Raw genomic sequence first — 19,584 nt, forward strand, 5'->3', positions numbered from 1 at the left:
CAAGCTCCGCCCCCCGGGTTCCCGCCATTCTCCTGCCTCAGCCTCCCGAGGAGCTGGGACCACAGGCGCCGCCACCGCGCCCGGCTGGTTTTTTGTATTTTTAGTAGAGACGGGGTTTCACCGTGTTAGCCAGGATGGTCTCCATCTCCTGATGTGATTCCCGCACCTTGGCCTCCCAAAGTGCTGAGATTACAGGAATTGTTGGCATCTTATTCGCAGTTTATTCTAGATAAAATCTTTCCTCAAAACAGATAACTTAATGTCAAACTTTTATGGTATTGTTTACATTATAACCCCAAACCCTCAGTTACAAATTAGGAAAAAAAAAACACTACCCTATTTTTAATTTTGTCTAGAAAATCATCCATGAAGTTACGGAGGCAGTGTTTAAACCGATGGAAAACATTGATATCTTGATTTACCACTGCTATTTGCGCTATTTGATGAGGAAATAAATATATAAAAACAGCAACAGTAAGGCAAGTCCTTAGCTATTTTGATTACCAAGATTGAGTAGAAGTGAGAACCCTCCCATATATGAACATTCTGTTCGCGCAGACAGCAGATCTCCTCTCCGATGAGCGTTAAGTGAATAAGTAAATAAATAAAGTATAATTGCTGTTATTGTTGGGGTATTCTCCTAGCCACACCTAGGGTAATAATTCCTGAATTGGAAGAGTAGGTATAAGCTACAGAATAAAAGAATAGGCTCTTTTTAATGTTGCTGATAAAAGTTGGATTTCGAAGTTAATGTATATATTTATATGTGTGTGGCAGGGTGTGTTTATCAATAATTACTTATATATAAATTGATAACAGACATAGGTACGATATTGAATATGCCTTGTATTTGGTGTCATGCTACACATCAACTTTTCATTTTAACATAGCCAATTTTAATACCTGATTATGTCTTTCATTAATAATTCAAATCTTAAGTATGAACAGCCTCATTGCCTCTGTGTTTTCTTATAATAACATATTGGCCATCTTGATTTCACATAAACAAATTGACTACAACACCCTGGCTTGATATTATCTTGACCAGACTTCTTTGAAGAAGACCAAGTAAAATCATGCAATGTGTTGATTGATTCTTTAGGTTTTAGCATCTATGGGAACACATCGAAACTTACTTGAAATAAGTAAAAGTAAATGTGCATATGAGGTTCACTATGTTCACTTACATGCCACTTCCAGAGATGCATTTCGACTCACTGCTTCACCAAGATAGTTCCTTGCAACACAGACGTAGCTTCCTTCATCAGGTTTACTTCTGCGCCCATGCACGATGCGCAAGAAGAATAAGGATCCGCTGGGCAGAAGCATCCTGTGGGACCGGGGATCGTCCTTGTCAGTCTCCACTCGCTCCCCATCCTTGTACCACTCAATGGTGGGCGTTGGCCGGCCCTCCGCCTTACAGTTGAGAGTCGTGGGCTCTCCCTTGGAGACGATGACATCAGAAGGGTGCTCCACAATCCGCGGGGGGAAGTCTTCCTGGCGAAGACGCGATCCTGCAAAACAGGACAGAATAAAGGCAAGCTTTAACATTGCCTTATCTCAACCTTCCGTTTCACTGAGGTTCCTGATGGTGAAATTAAACTCTTCAGTTATTCAATTGAATAGTATTTTATGTTTCGTTTTGTGTATGCATCTCAGAAGTCATCTCAACTCCTTTGTAGAATGGGGCAATTTACCAATAAATTAATATGTTAACTCAAAGGACTTAGGTTCAATGTGTTCCATGAATCATGACAAGCAGAAGTAAAAGAGGACAAGAGACTTTCTTGTTCTTCTGGGATCAGCATGGGTACTAAGATGAGTAACACTAATTTCCCGTCCTCAGATTGCTTGTTATATACTGAGGAAGAAAGTCACATAAGCAAGCACCTAGAAGACACACATAGATAATGTGCTGCCAATGTGTTATCAGACTAACGCAAAAAGAGACCTGCAAATTATGTACAAATATTATCTGCATTTAACAGATGAGGCAAAAGCTTAGTAAATGATGTCAGTTGCCCAGAAATGTAGATGAAGCTGCAGTAGAGGCAGGCTTTTGAACTCAGGTGTGTTTGACTGAAGAGCTCAAGTATAAATCTGTATGTTAAAATGTAATATGCTGCATAGAGGTATATAAGAAATGCACTATAGGCAGAAAGAAAAAAAATTAAAAGTTAACCCTAAATTAGGCATAATAAGAGATCTCTTCCCCCAAAAAAATTATATTTAGATGGAGCTGTAAAGAATGAAAAATTACAACTAAAAGAAAAAAGCATCATGTCAAGAGATACCATCAGCAAAAAGACAAAGAAATGAGAGTTATGTGCATGGTACGTTTCATAATCAGGAAGGAAGCTGATATGGCAGGAAAAGGTTTGAGGCAGCCTTGGAGCCTGAGACAATGGGCTTTGTACCGTGCTCAGGAGAGTGGGATGTTATTTTACATGGCTCCCAGATTCTTAAGGGAGCAGTGACATGACTATCTGTATAACTGAAAGATAGTTTTAGTCTGCATTATCAATAAGGGATAGCAATGGAGACATGAAGACAGCTGCAATTTACTTAAATAGTTCAAGAGAAAAATAAAAAGAACCTGACCTTGGGAAATGATGGTTTAGGTGGAAAAGAAGGAAAAATACACCCTATCGAAATGCTTGACAGAATTTGGTATATCACCATACACAGTACAACGAAAGAGAGATTGTACCAGTGACTTCCCGGTGAATGCAATACAAGTGGGGCCATAAGGGGTGTAAGAAATCAGAAGAGAGGCCGGGCACGGTGGCTCACACCTGCAATCCCAGCATTTTGGGCGGCCGAGGTGGGTAGATCACCTGAGGTCAGGAGTTTGAGAACAGCCTGCCCAACATGGCGAAACCTCATCTCTACTAAAAATGTAAAAACTTAGCTGGGCATGGTGGTGGACGCCTATAATCCCAGCTACTCGGGAAGCTGAGGCAGGAGAATCGCTTGAACCCAGGAAGCAGACGTTGCAGTGAGCCAAGATAGCGCCACCACAATCCAGCCTGAGCGACAAGAGTAAAATTCTGTCAAAAAAAGAAAAAAAAAGGAGAAAAGAAAAGAAATAGGAAGAGAAGGATCTGTTGATATTTGTCATTTATATGGTGTCAATTACCATTATTCATGAAAATGTTCTACTAGCTGCTCCAGGTAAATAAAAAGGAGATGCTGAGAGGAATCACCATATATGGGGACATAATGATTATATAGATAAGCACTTCTTAAAAATTTGCTCTTATGTAAGACTTTCCAACCAATCACCTAATATGAGCACATTTCTCTTCAACAGATAGCAGTAATATTTACTTCTCAATGTTACCTCAGTTCATGCTCAATATCAATTGAAAATACATATTTTAATGTATTAAAGGGAATTTAATTCAGTCTTAAATAAACTTTTTTTTTTGAAGAGGATTAACTATCAAAAGTTGCTGACTATTTTTTTTAATCACATTAGACCAAAAAAGAATGTATACATTACAAGTGTTAGATATCTAAAGCAAAAGAGTAATTTATGGTCTACAGGTCAGAAATTTTTTTTACAAAACTGAAGAGATCCAAAGCATATAGATAGGTAATTGTAGTATACATCACAATAATAAAGGTTATAGAGCATGAGTACCGGGTCTTAAAGCAATGAGGAATTTACAGAATATAAAAGTAACAAGGAATTTTTAAATTCATACTCAAGAAAGACTTCAAAGTTTTTAAATATGAGTGGCTGAATATAAGTAGCTTGCAAATCAGAAACATATTCTCAATGTAAATGTCTGGATACATAGCCATAGACTCTGATCCTAAAATACATCAAGAGTTTTATGTCACTTTTCATGTAACAGGCATATAGTAGGTTACAATCATCTCTTTAGATAGCCTCTTTGTTCTCCTTTAATCTCCCTATGCACGGTGACCTACATTCTCCCTACTGCAAAAACTGTTCTACTATTAAAAGTAAGCAAGTAAATCATCCATGCTACTAGGGTGCTATTTAGTATATCAACTTGTTCCCTAACTTATTAGGCAGTAGGCCTGGATATGGGCTGAATAAGACCTGAAATACACTAATACTTATTAAATAAAATATAAAATAATTGATTTATAAAAGAAAAAGTGACAAAATAGTTAAGCTATTTAGCAATAAGATTTAAAATCCAGTATGTCCAATGAGCACACAAAGCATTTTACTCATTTATCATTACAATATATGTAAACTATGTTACCTAGAGATTACAGTGCTGTCATGTCAGGATACTCATCTAATAGTTTTACTCCTACTTTTATAAAAACATCAAAGAACATCTACAACCTAAATATAAAAACTATGAAATGATTACAAGAAATTATAGAGGCAAGTTTTTATGATTCTGAGTTAAGTGATGGCTTCTTGGATATGATACCAAAAGCACAAGCAACAGAAGAAAAAAGAGATAAACTGGACGTTATAAAATTTTTAAATACTTGTGCTTGAAAGAATACTACCCAGAGAATCAGAAAAAAATATACAAATCATATACCTAACAATGGATTTACGTCTAGAACATATAAAGAACTCATAGCTCAATAAAAATATAAATAATCAAATTTTAATATAGGCAAAGGATTAGAATAAGTAGACAAATTTGTCAAAGAAGTTAGACAAATAGTGATAACCACATAAAGAGATATTCAACATCATTAGCTATTAGATAAATGCAAAACAAAACTACAGTGAAACACACTTCACACCCACTAGGACGTATCTAATCAAAGCAATGTAAAATAACAAGTATTGTCAAGGGTGTGGAAAAACTGAAAACCTCATCCATTGCTGGTGTGAATTTAAATCGTACAGTCACTTTGGAAAACAATCTGGAAGTTCCTCAAAATGTCAAACATGTAGTTACCATATGACCCAGCAATTTCACTCCTAGATATATATCACCCCAAAATGAAACCATACATCCACACAAAACTCACTCATGAATATTCATAGCAATATTATTCACAATAGCCAGAAAAGTAGAAACAACCCAAAAGTCTACCAACTGAATGGATAACAAAGAATGAATCAACAAAATAAATGTCCATGATGAATAAATAAAATGTGCCATATCCATATAATGGAATATTATTCAGCCTTAAACATGAAGTATTAATAATACATGCTGCAACATAGATGAACTTTGAAAAAATAAGTGAAAGAAGCTAGTTGCAATGGACCATATATTGTACGATTCCATTCATATGAAATGTCCACAGTAGGAAATCCATGGACGTAAAATGCAGATTAATGCTTGCCTAGGGCTGGGGTATGGAAGTGGGGAATGAAGGTGGCCTGGGAAAGTGCTGCCAATGGGGGTGGGATTTCTTTAGGGATGATGAACATATTCTAAAATTAATTATGGTGATGGTTACATTATTCTGTGAATATAATAAAGATTATTATACACGTTGGGTGAATTTTGTGGAATATGAATATCTCAAGCAATTTTTAAAAATTGATAGATAAAAGAGCACTGTGAACACGTTTAATAAAAGGTGTGTAACAATTTGTCCTCACTCCTAACAACAGTTAACGTTATTTTCTTCATTTATAATTTTAGGTTATAATGAAATCATCAGGCCTGCAGTAGAGCATTAGGACATAAAGTGAACTGTAACAGTCTTGCCAGCCAGATAGGTAGATTAGAGAGATAGAGAGAAAAATAGATTAGAAAGACAGACATAGATATGCAAAAATACAGCTACAATCTAAGTTTTACGATGTTATTAAAAATATGGGGATTCATTCGGAGCTTTCTTAAATTCAGACATTACATAACAATAGCAGTGGTCTTAAATTCAGACATTACATAACAATAGCAGCGGTCTTAAATTCAGACATTACATAACAATAGCAGTGGTCTTAAATTCAGACATTACATAACAATAGCAGTGGTCTTAAATTCAGACATTACATAACAATAGCAGTGGTCTTAAATTCAGACATTACGTAACAATAGCAGTGGTCTTAAATTCAGGCATTACATAACAATAGCAGTGGGTCTTTAAGATGGACTCAATGCCTAAGTCTTCCGATTCTTTAAAACTGTGGAAACGAGTAATATTGTGTAAAGGGGAGGCAGCAGTGGTGGTGTGGGGTGGGGGGTGTAGCTTTCATCACATTCCCAAAGAGGGTGGGCCTTTAAGATTACCAAGGAGCACTAAACTACTGGGTATTCCGTGTTATCGGCTAAAACAACTCCATTATTTGGTCAAAAACCAAAGCTGAGTTGTCAGCAAAACTCACTGGGGACTGAGAACAGAACAGTAAGGGGGAATGGGGGTTGTTTGTCACATGAAGTGCCATGAAGCAGCTCAACCTCAACATTTCAGGAATCTGAAGTGTGAGCCCCTCGACTAGCAACAGAAGCATGATCTTAAGGCACATTCGAAATCGAGGATCTCAGGCCCCAACCCGCATATCTCAGATCTGAATCTGCATTTTACCAAGATTCCCCTGTCTTCATTAGGTATTTGTATGCACAATACCGTTTGATAAGCACTGCGCACACCAGTTTTTGTATGGCTCTGAGCTAACGATGCTTTTAAAAGAGGAGGAGGAGGAAAGGGAAGAGAAGGGGGATGAGGAGGAGGAAGAGGTAACAAAGAAAACGTATATAGCCTGTGAAGCTTAAAATATTTACTAAGGTTTTTGCCCACCGTGCTCAAGAGTACCTGATTATCATTTTCCATTACAAAGTTCATTTTTAATTTAGATTTATTTTAAAAATAAATTTATAAATGTATAAATATCTCTTCTACAGATTTCAAATGAAAATTAGTTTGACAGCAACGTTAATATTGCCCATATAATGAGAAATTATTCAACACTCCTATTTGAACAGATATGCTAAGCGATGTATGAAAATAACTATCTACAATTCTAATTTTGCTTGTGGCTGATATCATGTCTGGCATCTTTTTATATCTCAATTATTAATTGGGCAATCAGTCAAGTTTTAATTAAAATAATTTATTCAATTATCTCTGTGTAAATGTATATATATGTATGTGTGTGTATATATAGATACATATATATATATTCCCTCTTTCTTTTATAATGATAATTAAAATTGGTCAGAGGTCCTAAAGATGAACATCCAAATGTTTATTTTTACTGTCCAAGAAAATAAGTTGTGAAATTGTCATGTAAATTGTCCATAATTGAATAGATAGGAGAAGCAGAATTAGAACTCATGACCTTTAATCCAAAATGTGCCAGGCTTCTTTAGAAACGAATGGAGGACCAAGTAAAGAATGGACATGGCACCTAGGCTAATTCCAAAGCCCTCTTTTAAAGCTGATTTTTTATTTTTCTTTTTTTTTTTTCAGGCAGAGTCTCGCACTGTCACCCGGGCTGGAGTGCAGTGGCACAATCTTGGCTCACTGCAACCTCCACCTCCCAGGTTCAAGCGATTCTCCTGCCTCAGTCTCCCAAGTAGCTGGGATTACAGGTGCCCACCACCATGCCCAGCTAATTTTTCTGAATTTTTAGTAAAGACGGGGTTTCACCATGTTGGCCAGGCTGGTCTCGAACTCCTGACCTTGTGATTCACCTACCTTGGCCTCCCAAAGTGCTGGGATTACAGGTGTGAGCCACCGTGCCCGGCTAAAGCTGATTTCAATAAAATGCATCACATGAATGTTGCTAGTCATAATTTCAGTAGATAACATTTTCCTTGTTCTTCAAAGCCTGATTCTCGGACTGCCTGCATCAGAATCATCTGGGTTTTTTTTTTTTTTTCTAATGCTTCATGAATTTGCATGTCATCCTGGCCCAGGGCATGCTAATCTTCTCTGTATTGCTTCAATTTTGGTATATGTGTTGTCAAAGTGAGCACTAAGATATTTGATATTTATTTAAAATACAGATTTTTTTTTTTTTTTTTTTTTTTTTTTTTTTTTTTTTTTTTTTTTTTTTAACAGAGACTTGCTCTGTCGCTCAGGCGGAAGGGCAGTGGCACGATCTTGTCTCACTGCAAACTCCGCCTCCCAGGTTGAAGCAATTCTCGTGCCTTACACTCCCGTGCAGCTGGGACTACAGGCACGCACCACCACACCTGGCTAATTTTTTGTATTATTAGTAGAGATGGGTTTTCGTCATATTGGCCAGGCTGGTCTCGAACTCCTGGCCTCAAGCGAGCCTCCTGCTTTGGCCTCCGGAAGTGCTGAGATTACAGGCATGAGCCACCTGACCCGGCACCAGATTCTTAGTCTCCAGAGTGAACGCGGTGCATCAGAAATTACCAGTGAAAGATTCCAAGACGCTGCATCTTTTCCATGCTCACGGGAAGATCACGCCCTCAGACCTGGCTAGATGTAGCGTTCCACAGCGTCATCAAGTGAGCCAGCCAGATGCACATGCATCTGTGAATAATGTTCTAAGCAGCTTAATTTGCATAATGGATTATTTCTGCTTCTCAGAGACTCTCAAACAATGATTTTGTAATGATTTTTGATGAAATATTTGATATTTTAAAAGTTGAGTGGTATATTAGCACTTCAAATTTTTGAAGGTGAAGTATAAATTATAACTCATCAATATAGTTTAGTTTTCTTTAGTCAGTAACTGCTCATTTGCAGTGAGCGCCAGAGAACATTTGTTTTCAGGAAGAGATTTCAATCACATAGTATAACAAAGGAGGAAAATGCCTCTAGAATACTTGTTGATTTCATTTCACGAGTTGCAAAGTAAATACTTCTGCCTCATTGAGTTGGAGTATAGTATTTCCTTGAACCAAGTTTTATTTTTCTTTTACAAACTGGATAGCCTTGTCAACTATTAGCCCCTCCGCAAGTCAAGCAATGTATTTCAAACTGTTCTAAATTTTTCTGAGGGCAGAAGTTCTCAGCAAATTAGGGACAGGGTGTGAAATATACTTCCTCCAGCAAAATTTCTATTCAGTGTTCATTTTTCTCTCTTAAAAATGTATGTCACAGTATGTTCTAGCCATAACTATGTCTATTTTAACAAAATATTGTTCCCCAAAATGATGTAAATAAAACTAACCTAGGAAGATTCTCCAGGATTACTTCAGTTCTGAATGTGATCAGAGCCACCTGCTGATACGAGAGACACAGAAGCACTACATGAAAAGGTGAAGGCTGCCTGACATCACAGTAGGAAGGAGGCAGGGTGGTACAAATAAAGAACACAGGTTACTGATCAGTTCGCATTCACGCCTCATTTGTAACAGGTAGATCGGACATCAGTGCTACAAAGAGTGGTTTAGGCCGGGCACGGTGGCTCAGGCCTGTAATCCCAGCACTTTGGGAGGCCGAGGCGGGCGGATCACGAGTTCAGGAGATCGAGACCATCCTGGCTAACACGGTGACACCCCGTCTCTACTAAAAATACAAAAATGAGCCGGGCGAGGTGGCGGCGCCTGTGGTCCCAGCTCCTCGGGAGGCTGAGGCAGGAGAATGGCGGGAACCCGGGGGCGGAGCTTGCAGGGAGCCAAGATGGCGCCGCTCACTCCGGCCTGGGCCACAGAGGGAGACTCCGTCTCAAAAAAAAAAAAAAAAAAAAAAAAAAGGGAAAAAGGGTGGTTTAGAAGAATCATATATATGGATCACCAGGATGGGTCGTAAGAATTCAGTGTGATATTTTTTCTCCTCCTGCAAAACATGACAAATACTCCAACTCCAAATTTTACTTCCAAAATTTAGCCCACGAAACTCTATAATCCCATTGATAATAGTTTTTCTTTGCTGAGGATGATTTACATTAATGTCTTATTGCTTGATATATTTTAGCTGGGCCAGGCTGATAGCTTTACACTAGATTTCCAAAGAATTAGAGTTGTTACTATTTATCCTTAGTCAAAAATATATCCAATTCAAAATTTCCCTCACTGAAAGAAACATAACTCAGTGCCACTGCAAATGCTATGTACATTGATTAGTGAGCTAAGGTAATCTGCAATGAAATGGAGTTAATGAATCACTCCATCAATCCATCAAGTCTGTCCATAACAACTTTTCCATCCTTGAATTCTTCATGATGATTAAATTTCAGCTTACTTTGCTTATGAAGGAGGAGGGAATAGAAAAGTATTATGAGATAACTTTTTTTTTTTTCCTAGAGGTCCAGTGATGTGATAGGATATAGTGAGAAGGTCAATGTTTGGAAAACATGAAGGCCATTTTATCCACTTGAACTTTACTAAAACTCTCTCAGGAGATTTCCTAATTTGCCATTGGTCTAAATAAACTTTTAAGATTATATTATTCCTTCTGGAAGCACAGCAGTGCTATGTTAATAAGTCTAAATTTTAAACAAAATCAAAATTGGGACCTGGAAATACTACTTATTTTTTAGAAAATTTCAAAATAACTTTTCAGTGTCCTAAAACTACAGGGCTTATAGTGTGAAAGGGAATTGACAAGGATAAAAGAGGTTTGCCAAACTCAACAGGCAGTCTTGATTCTGAAAGTTTCCAGTTGTACAAAATAGCACCCCTGCAACATCTCTGTGCTCGCTTTCCAGATCCAGAAAACAGGAGATTAAGCTATCAGAGGTCCTTTTACACACCCTTATTTTATAGATGAGGAGGAAAAATAGAGTACTAAAGAACTGAAGTTTCTTTCCCAAAACTGAAACTAGAAGGGTATAGTTGTCTTAGCTGTGGGTCCAAGCTCTGTTTTCAGGATGACGTTTTCTTCTCTATCACCTCTTCTTCTTACCCAAATTTTGGAAGTCTAAAATATTATTAGAAAATCCCAAGCACGAGATTTCAGTTGTTTTTGGTTTGGCTTTTTATCTGGACCAATATACGGTTAGTTATATCACCTTAAGCAATTACCTAAACTGGTTTTTTGTACTATTTATCCCCAAATGGAGGTCAGTGGAAGAGTAAATTGCTACAGTCTCATTGTTCCGTAGCATGATCACACTCTTTATGGCTGTCACATTAATGGTATCTTAACAGACATATCTAAAAGAAAGCATAATGAGTAGCAATTTAAATTTATGAACACAAGGTACATTTTTTTAAAATGTACATATATACACGTGTGTATATGTGTGTGTGTGTATATATATACACATGCATATATAATATTGAAGATAAATTTTGAAACCCCTAATCTGAAAGTTTCTAGAAAACTGTTAGGGGTGATTTTCCTCCTGAGAAATAACAAATTACTCTTCTACTTTATAAATTCATTTCCAACAATTCAGCGAGGAGCCAATGTATTAACCTGGATATTCATCCAATACTCTTTCAAATCAATTTGCTACATCTTACATGGTTGAAGGTATTCTTTAAAGTGTGATTTACTGCCCAATCGGAGGTTTTCATGGCTTATGCAAATTCACGTTACAATGACAAAAACAATCCCTATTCCAGGAAGATAGCTTTAAAGTCTGGCTTCCTATTATCATATTTATAATATTTGGATGTGGTTTGAAATTACATTTGGCTTTACAAAAGGTGATGCAATGAAACAATCTCAAAACTCATTAAATTGTCTGATAATGTTTAATTTTCTAAAAACCACTGGCATTTATTTAATGAAGACTATGGGTTGGTCTCCAGAAAAGGGGATTCTACTTAACCAAACTCTGAACAGAGTGGCATCACTTTGGCGTTCTATTATATTTCCTTCTATTTCTATATTCTGAAAATTCTGTGGCAGTAGCATTAATCTTAGGAACTGAAGATGCCAAAGGACCCAGTGTCAATGTCTAAAAAACACCATTCCCACCAGCAATGACATTTTACACATGTGTGTGCTAAGCTTTGTTAAATACTTAGTTAATACATTTGTCTGGAACTCTTGATAAACTTTCCTGTACCCCAAAATATTTCATAATAAAGTTAAATTGAGATTCAATGATCCTACTTGAAATTTCAGACAAACTTCTTTTGCTACATAAGTATATAAAGGATTTTTAAAAGACAGATGGAAAATAGATTACAATCCAATAGTTTCTTAAAGGAATAATGGCTAAATCACGACCCAAAAAATTATAGCTTTCATCAGCCAAATGCATTAGTTGCATCATGTCCAACGGATGCACACAATGACTGATTTTAGGCTTGTTTATTTCTAATCAATATTCATCTACTACAGAATTTGGCCTAAGATGCAAATCTCATTGCATTCCTCCATTATTTTAAAAATATGATTTATAAACCACGGACTGGTTTATGTGGAATGGAGATAAGGGATGGCACTGCAGGCACTGGATGTGAAATTTTGTGCAGATATGTGCATGTTCCTTTTTAAGAAACAATAAAGAATATTTTTGGTAGTTAATATAAATCAGATGTCAGTAGGAGGACTGACTTGAAATTTCTCTTGTTCCAATGCTGAAAAGAAGCGTGAATGAACCCAGGCAAATGTCTTACCTTCTCTGCATCTTGTTTCTTTTCCCTATCTATAAAACATAGCAGTATCAGCCAAATAACATTGTTGAGAAGATTGAATGCGATTTTTCCATGGGCTGAGTACACAGCAAGCACTCATTAACTGTTCCCTACTAGTGCAAGCATTATTATAATGTATAACTCTTTTGTTAGTATAACCTCTATCTCTATACTCAAAGAAGTCTGTAACCCCCTTAAAAACAATGAACCACAATTCTATAAGATATGGCCTTTTTAAAGCAAATATTGATGTCTAGTAACTCTGTGTCCCTCTAAACTATTTTACTGAAATATATACCAATACTTTATTTTTCATTATAAAAATCTTGGAATGACTCCATGATTAATGCATAGGAAGCATCTTTTTTTTTTTTTTTTTTTTTTTTTTGGTTGCTTTTCCACTATAAGTTTAGAGAGAATTAAGGGATATTAAATAAACTTTATTGAGGGCACAATAACATGACTTAAGTGACATGGCAGGAATGGGAATATTATCCGAATATTATCCGAAACTGACTTTTACCAGTAGTTTCAAGAGATGGTCAAAACAAAATCATTCTCATCCTTTTAAAGCAATATACTTTTCCTAGAAATTTCTAAATGACACCTTTATGAAATTGTGTATCTTTAAATAAAAGGCCCAAGTCAAAAGTGACTATAGTGATCCCAAAGATGAAAAGAAGGATTTCCTCTTGGATGGTGGAAATGGCCATAATCGAGTTGATTTACTTTATAGTGTACAATGGCTTTTGGAATTCTTTCCTGAAGTTTGTATCTTGGGAACAAAGGAGGATTATGAAAGTATCTAAATACAACTCAGGTTTATGGCTTTGTCTTTGTACCATACTCAGAATGAATGGATTTTCACAGTTGACCAAACTGAACAGAAGTGACAGCATCATATTTCTTTAGGGGTATTTGGAGGATATACACCTAAATTGTTAAGTGTTTACTCCACCAAAAACACCTTAGATATGTGACATAAAATAGCTTGAAAAGGGGGCTATGTTCTATCAGTTGCAAATAGCTCTAAAATTTGGAATAAGTCCTGATTACAAAATTGCAGAATCCTATAGAAAATTTCGGAGTTTGTATTTTGCTGCATTAAAATAATAAATAAATATAAATTTACATCTTTAATAACAATATTTTCTCCAGTTTTATTTGGGAAATCGTAACAATTTTGAGGTGACAACTGCAGTAAGGCTATGCACAGTGGGTTTTACATACATTTAAGAATTTTGCAAATTTGAGTTATTTTAGTAGATAAAGAATATAAGTTACTTTAATGATCAGGATACTTTTCATGTGGGGATCTACTTTCTCTTCACTTGTGTCTATTTATGATATCTATTGATGCCTTTTTAGTGAGTGATTTAATAAAACTTTAAATTTCCTTTCAGGAGAGGTCTTCTGTTTCACAGCAAAATGACCAGCAGATAACATCACTGCTGCAACACAAATACCGAGTGTAGTTTTCAGTTAAAAGATTCTGTGTGTGCATAGAGAAAAAAAAAAGAGCTTCTTTTTCTGCTGAATGGAGAAAAGCAGCAAATGTGAGTGCTATAAACGTTTTTAAACGATCTTTTTCTGCTTGAATTATGTTTCACTAAAATATATGAGTCTCAATTCCGTGAGTCTCTCAAAAAACATCTGCAGCTTCTAGAAAAGTTATGGAATAATGTTGTTTTCCACTCAGCCTATTTGCTTTGAAGCCTTATCAGAGGAGGGATCAAATGAAAGTGATCATCCCCGGGCGTCCCCAGGTTATTACCATGTGGACATGGAATTAACCTCCATCCAGCCACTCTCAAAATGCGGTGCTTTCTTGTCACAAAGCACAAGAGTGGAACACAGAATTATTCTGGATTATGCTAAAAGGAAAGAAAAATGCTGACAGGCAGAGGTATAAAAATGTAAAGCGATAAGGTTTGTGAAACACAAGAATAACGATAGCTTCGAACAGGGTGCTATTTTTAAAATGTAGGAAGTTGCCCTTACCATCAAATATTCAATATATCAAACTCTGATCAGTTGGATTTTATAAACAACCAGCAACTGAAAATCTGGAAGAAAATGAAAAGTATACAAATTTTAAAAGACTATAATGATGTTTGCCTAATCCTTTCCCACTTTCAGATGAGGCAATAATAACTGAATTTTAGTTTTTTAGTGACGCGCTCACGGCTGTTGAATTTTTTTAAAAAAAAAAGAATATTATTACTGGTTACTTTTGTTATGAATTTCCATTTTAAATAGCAGAAAAATATATTTGAGTTTTATGTAAACTAGTGAACTAGAAGTTTGAATTGTCTAGTAATTTGACTCAATAGTTAACACCTCCCAAGGTATGTGTGCCTTAGGTGTCTTCTCTTCAATGGAGATAATTCACTCATTCCATAGAGAACTCATTCCCTCTCACAGTGTTCAGGAATTCTCTCTATGACAACAATAGCCAAAGAGGAGTTTAGTATCTCCAGCCAAGGAGAGCTCTAGGCTTTGTTCGGTGCCCACCTGAACACTCAGTCATCACCTCAAGGTCCCTCTATCTCAGAATGAAGCCCTCACCTCTCTCCTTGTCCCACACTTCACCATCTCTCCTTCCTGACAGCAACTCCATCTTTCTTCAGGTCCCTAATGCTCAGAATCCCAGCTGTGGGGTTTAACTCTTCCATTTCTATCATAACCACTTAGGCACACATTTCTGTGGATTCTTCCTTCTTTCTCCAGGTTTGTGTCTGGAACTGACTGCCTCTCAGTTCCACAGTCGCCATCTGTCTCTCGACATAATTTCACACTATCATTATTCTAAATGCCCCATCGCTTCTCCCCTCCAGGTATGTTCTTCCCCTTTCCTCGCCACTCCATTCCTAGAAAAAACGCATACAGATTTTGGAACAGTTAGTCATTGCTTTTCTTTAAACAAACACAAAGTAGGTTGGCCAGGCAAATCTCAAACTTTTATGGGGTTTCCTAAATTTTCATACTCCCTTGGCCAGAAGATCTACTTATTCATCAAATTGACTTATAAACTGGACCTCCCTAAGTCCATCTTAGGCATCCAGAATTATTCAAGTTGCCTCATGAGTCTTACGATGAAGCATAAAACTCCGAACCTCCAAGCTGGGGCTCGGCACTTATTTGGATGGAATTTACTCAGGCTGCCACGGGGTCTTTGTGGCGCGGATTGGCGGTCAAAGGTGCCAGAACGTCACTTTACACTAGAACTTGGCTGTGTTTCTCATTTCCTGAGTTCACTGAACATTTGAAAAACTACACGGACTGCAGGGGGAAAAATGAGATGCAGAGTTCTCTATTTCGTCGAGGTAGCTTGTGCCTGACATATTTATCTAAACTGCCCATGTTGAAATCAGGTCCATGGGCCAACTGTTCAGATATGAATCCCGCAATGATGATGGAGGCATTGATATAATCTGGCTGATTTTTTTTCCATTTGGTGTGAGTACATTTAAATACTGTGTAAAATTTTTAAAGAATTTCCTATTAAATAGGGTCCTCAATTCAATCTCTGGACATTCCTTGTAAGATTAGCCAAAACAAAAAATGTTTTAAGTGTAGCAGCATGCATATACATTCACTTGTCACGAGTACATTTGTACGTACTAGAGTGTACATACAATACACTACGTGTGTATATATACATATATGTTACTATGTAGCATTTGAATCAAATGCACCTAAACACTGAAAGAAATTGAATATATATGTGTATATATATATGTTAATTAATATATCTGCTGATATATTTCACAGGAGAAATATATCAACAGGCTAAAGTCCATCGAGAATCAGAAAATCGGGAAGTTGTATCTCTGTTATCATTAGTTTACAACCAACTAATTTCTTTAATTATCCTCACAGGGGGTAAAAAAGGTATTAAATACCCAATGATCAGTCACAGAAACACAGGCAGGGATAAGAGCACAATCTATGACTTTGCCAGGCTCAGTCAGCACCACCTTGATGTACTGATGTTTCTTAATGAAGACAACCACCACCAATTAGACAACTGACGATTAGACTGAAAACTGAAGTGTCAAGACGTGAACAAGCAGTGACCGCTGAATACTACATTATTTTTAGGTGGCATTTAATCACCATCACAATAGCAATAACAAATTTTAGTAATATTTCTTTACTACAAGAAGTAATTCAGCTTTATACTTTATACTTTGCAGGCTAATCTGTGAGCGTTTTTCCCTCTCCTTTTTAAATTTTGTTGGAATATAGCTTAAAACAGTCTCTTATTATGACCAAGTTACATCAGTTTGTATACAATTAGAAACATCAGCTACGCATTGTTTTTAAATATAGGGCCTCTGCAGTTGGTGTGCATAGAATCTGGATGCATCAGACCTCAGTTTCAGTCCTGGTTCCCGGAGGGCAGGATATTTCTACTTCTGAAGTGAAGATACGAGGAATTTTAAAGCATCAGATTCTTTAGCCAATATTATGAGTGATTACAAAAACCACCCAAGCACTAGAGTCTGGGGAGGATGCAGGAGAATTCCAGGTCAGCCTGAATAAGGAACAGCCATCTGTGTCTGTATCCATATCTCCATTTATAGCTATATAGTATTCCCACATTAAGCACACTGCCTGAAGAGCTCATTGCTCATAGAATTTTCTGCAATAAGCTAAGAATGTTACAATACTTAACACACTTTTGCACAAGCCACTGCCTCCCTTCAACATAACCAAAATAGAAATTCTTCGTGCTCACACACTGGCAGGCAGCCCACATTTGCCTGTATCACGATTATTTCTGAATGACTTGGCACAACCTTTCATGATATGCTTCTTGCATCACAGGATTTGATGTTCCATTTTTGCCCAGCTCATCACGTTCGTCTCCAGAAGAGAAGCTGTATTTGCCTGATTGTTATTAACACACAGGGGCATTTCTTCATGGCTGTCCTTAGAGTGCACACTCTCAAGCCGCCTTAGAGGTGAGGTCACCTTTGGATCTCCACTAGCTCAGTTCCTTTGGATGGCATCCAAGACAGAACTGCCTTCTGCCGAATTTCACTGCTGTGGCCAATGAAGTAATAATGAGACTCTTGTGGCAATGCCCCTTGGATTGTAAACAATCAAATTCCCAATATAAGTACCAGCATTTACAATGATGTGTTTATTTTCATTTTATTTCATTTAACTTTTTTTCTTTAACAATCAGAGCCAAACGCTGTATATCAAAATATATGATAGTGTCAGTAACCTGTAATTTTCCATAACCTAACAAACTAGACCGTAGATATCAAACACACAACACACATGCACATGAGTATAAACACACACAATCAAGAGAACAAAATTTTTCTCATTTTTCCCCTCAAAATACCACTCAACATTAATGTCAAATATTTGAGCCATTAAACAAAACACGCAACTCCGGTGAATACCTTATAAAAACCATAACGTAAAATACACATAATTATATAATCCGATTAATATGCCCACTCTTTAGTGGAACGATGCTTCAGCATTAATGTAAGCCTCCAAATAACTATATATTTATGAAGAGAAATACACGAGCAAATGTTTTGCAGCTTTCTGCATTCATACCAAAGGCAGTTGTGTGCGTGAGGGAAAGGGCACAGGTCTACCCTTACAGTCAACTGTAGCTAGCTCCGCTCAAGAGAGCTTTCCAGTTCTTGGCAGAATAACAAATTCTCAAGCAGAGAGGGGATAGGGGTGAGCTTTTTTTCCTCCTGTAAGTAACTTAATGAATGAAGTACTAATTAACATTATGGCATTGATAAATGGAGAGAGAGATTAGGGATGTACTCGATATTCAGACCTTCGCAGATGGACTGTCAAAGCCACATTAATTCCTATCTCATTGGAGCATCTGCTTCTCCCATAATCCACTGGCCCTTGGTACGAACAACACAAACTGTTGTGACTCAATTCGATTTATATCAATCTAATTTCTTTTAATCCAATTTGTATTCCAATCTACTACCTTCTAATCACTTAAATCTTCAGCCTCCATCTGGTAAATTTTCTCTCAAAATTAACCCAGCAGATGCCTCTGCGATTGTCTTCCACAGTCAAGCTAATCAGACCCTCGCAGGGGCCTGTAGAACCCACTGAATAGGTACGTGACTTACAGTGTTGTCCTTCTAGTTACAAACACAGCGAGGTAGGAAGACCACTTCATCTACCATTAATTGGTTCATTTGCATAACACTGCTTGGGAAAAAACACAGGACACAAAAGCCAAGAGAAGAAAAATACAGGAAGAAAGCAAAATGTGCCCATTTGTCAAGTGAGCTTTACAATTCGATCTATCTTTTGTTTGAGTTAACAAACACAGAGCCAGAATATTATTTAACACTGTACGGTGGAATAGGCTGCCCTCTGTACTCTACAGAATTAAAAGAGTTTGTCTAATAACCACAAAGTCCTATTGAGATCCAGCTTTGGTTCATCAATATGTTCTTAAAATCAGCTTCTGAATTTCAGAACCATGTGCTAATTTATTCACTCGAGCCTATGTGATATAAACAACACAGCCCTAGCTAGCACTGACATCCACTTTCATAGGAGTTCCACTGTGACCCACAATTAAGGTCACAGATTCAACAGTCCCCTATAAGCAAACTAGACAGCACTACCTGTGGAATAAACATCATTATGAGGACACAGTAATTAGCAAAAATAAATTAATAAAGAAGGGACTAAGAGCATATAAAGGCAAACACTATGGTAAACTTCTTTCACATGAGACTTATGAGGTTGCTTTCATTAACTTATGGCCATACTTCTTATATAGTAGATCTTGATTATACTTAAAAATTTTGTGGTTTTTTTTTTCAAATTCGAAGTCATCATCAAGTAGAAATATTCAGGTATTCAATGTAGCTACATGATGAATTGGCCTCAGGAAGACCTTTGTTGTTAGGGAAAACCTTGAAGGCCAGCCAAGAAAATCATTAAATCTAGAACATAGTCTATCTTGGAATGAAGGATACCTGTAAAGTCAGTCTCATTAACATTATGAAACAGAAACATCAAAGTTCCTTCATAAAGCATAACAGAAAGTATTAATAGTTGAACTAAATAATTAAATATAGAGGCTGAGTGTGGCGGCTCACGCCTGTAATCCCAGCACTTTGGGAGGCCAAGGTGGGTGGATCAC

At 36.9% G+C, this 19,584-nt stretch overlaps 1 protein-coding gene and 1 non-coding gene across 6 annotated transcripts in view; both read right to left on the minus strand.

Annotated features, from left to right (window-relative positions):
- ROBO2 (roundabout guidance receptor 2) overlaps positions 1 to 19,584 on the minus strand; it is a 602,415-nt gene that overhangs the window by 539,388 nt on the left and 43,443 nt on the right. For all 5 annotated transcript variants that reach the window (XM_015128844.3, XM_077994326.1, XM_077994327.1 and 2 more), the window contains exon 2: positions 1,188 to 1,514. In XM_015128844.3, the coding sequence (XP_014984330.1) occupies positions 1,188 to 1,514 (327 nt within the window). The remainder of the gene's footprint in view (positions 1 to 1,187; positions 1,515 to 19,584) is intronic.
- On the minus strand, positions 7,782 to 7,886 carry LOC114676524 (U6 spliceosomal RNA). The gene has a single exon (XR_003727592.1). It is a non-coding gene; the product is annotated as a U6 spliceosomal RNA (small nuclear RNA).

This window comes from Macaca mulatta, chromosome 2, assembly GCF_049350105.2.
Source record: "Macaca mulatta isolate MMU2019108-1 chromosome 2, T2T-MMU8v2.0, whole genome shotgun sequence".
Taxonomy (NCBI): domain Eukaryota; kingdom Metazoa; phylum Chordata; class Mammalia; order Primates; family Cercopithecidae; genus Macaca; species Macaca mulatta.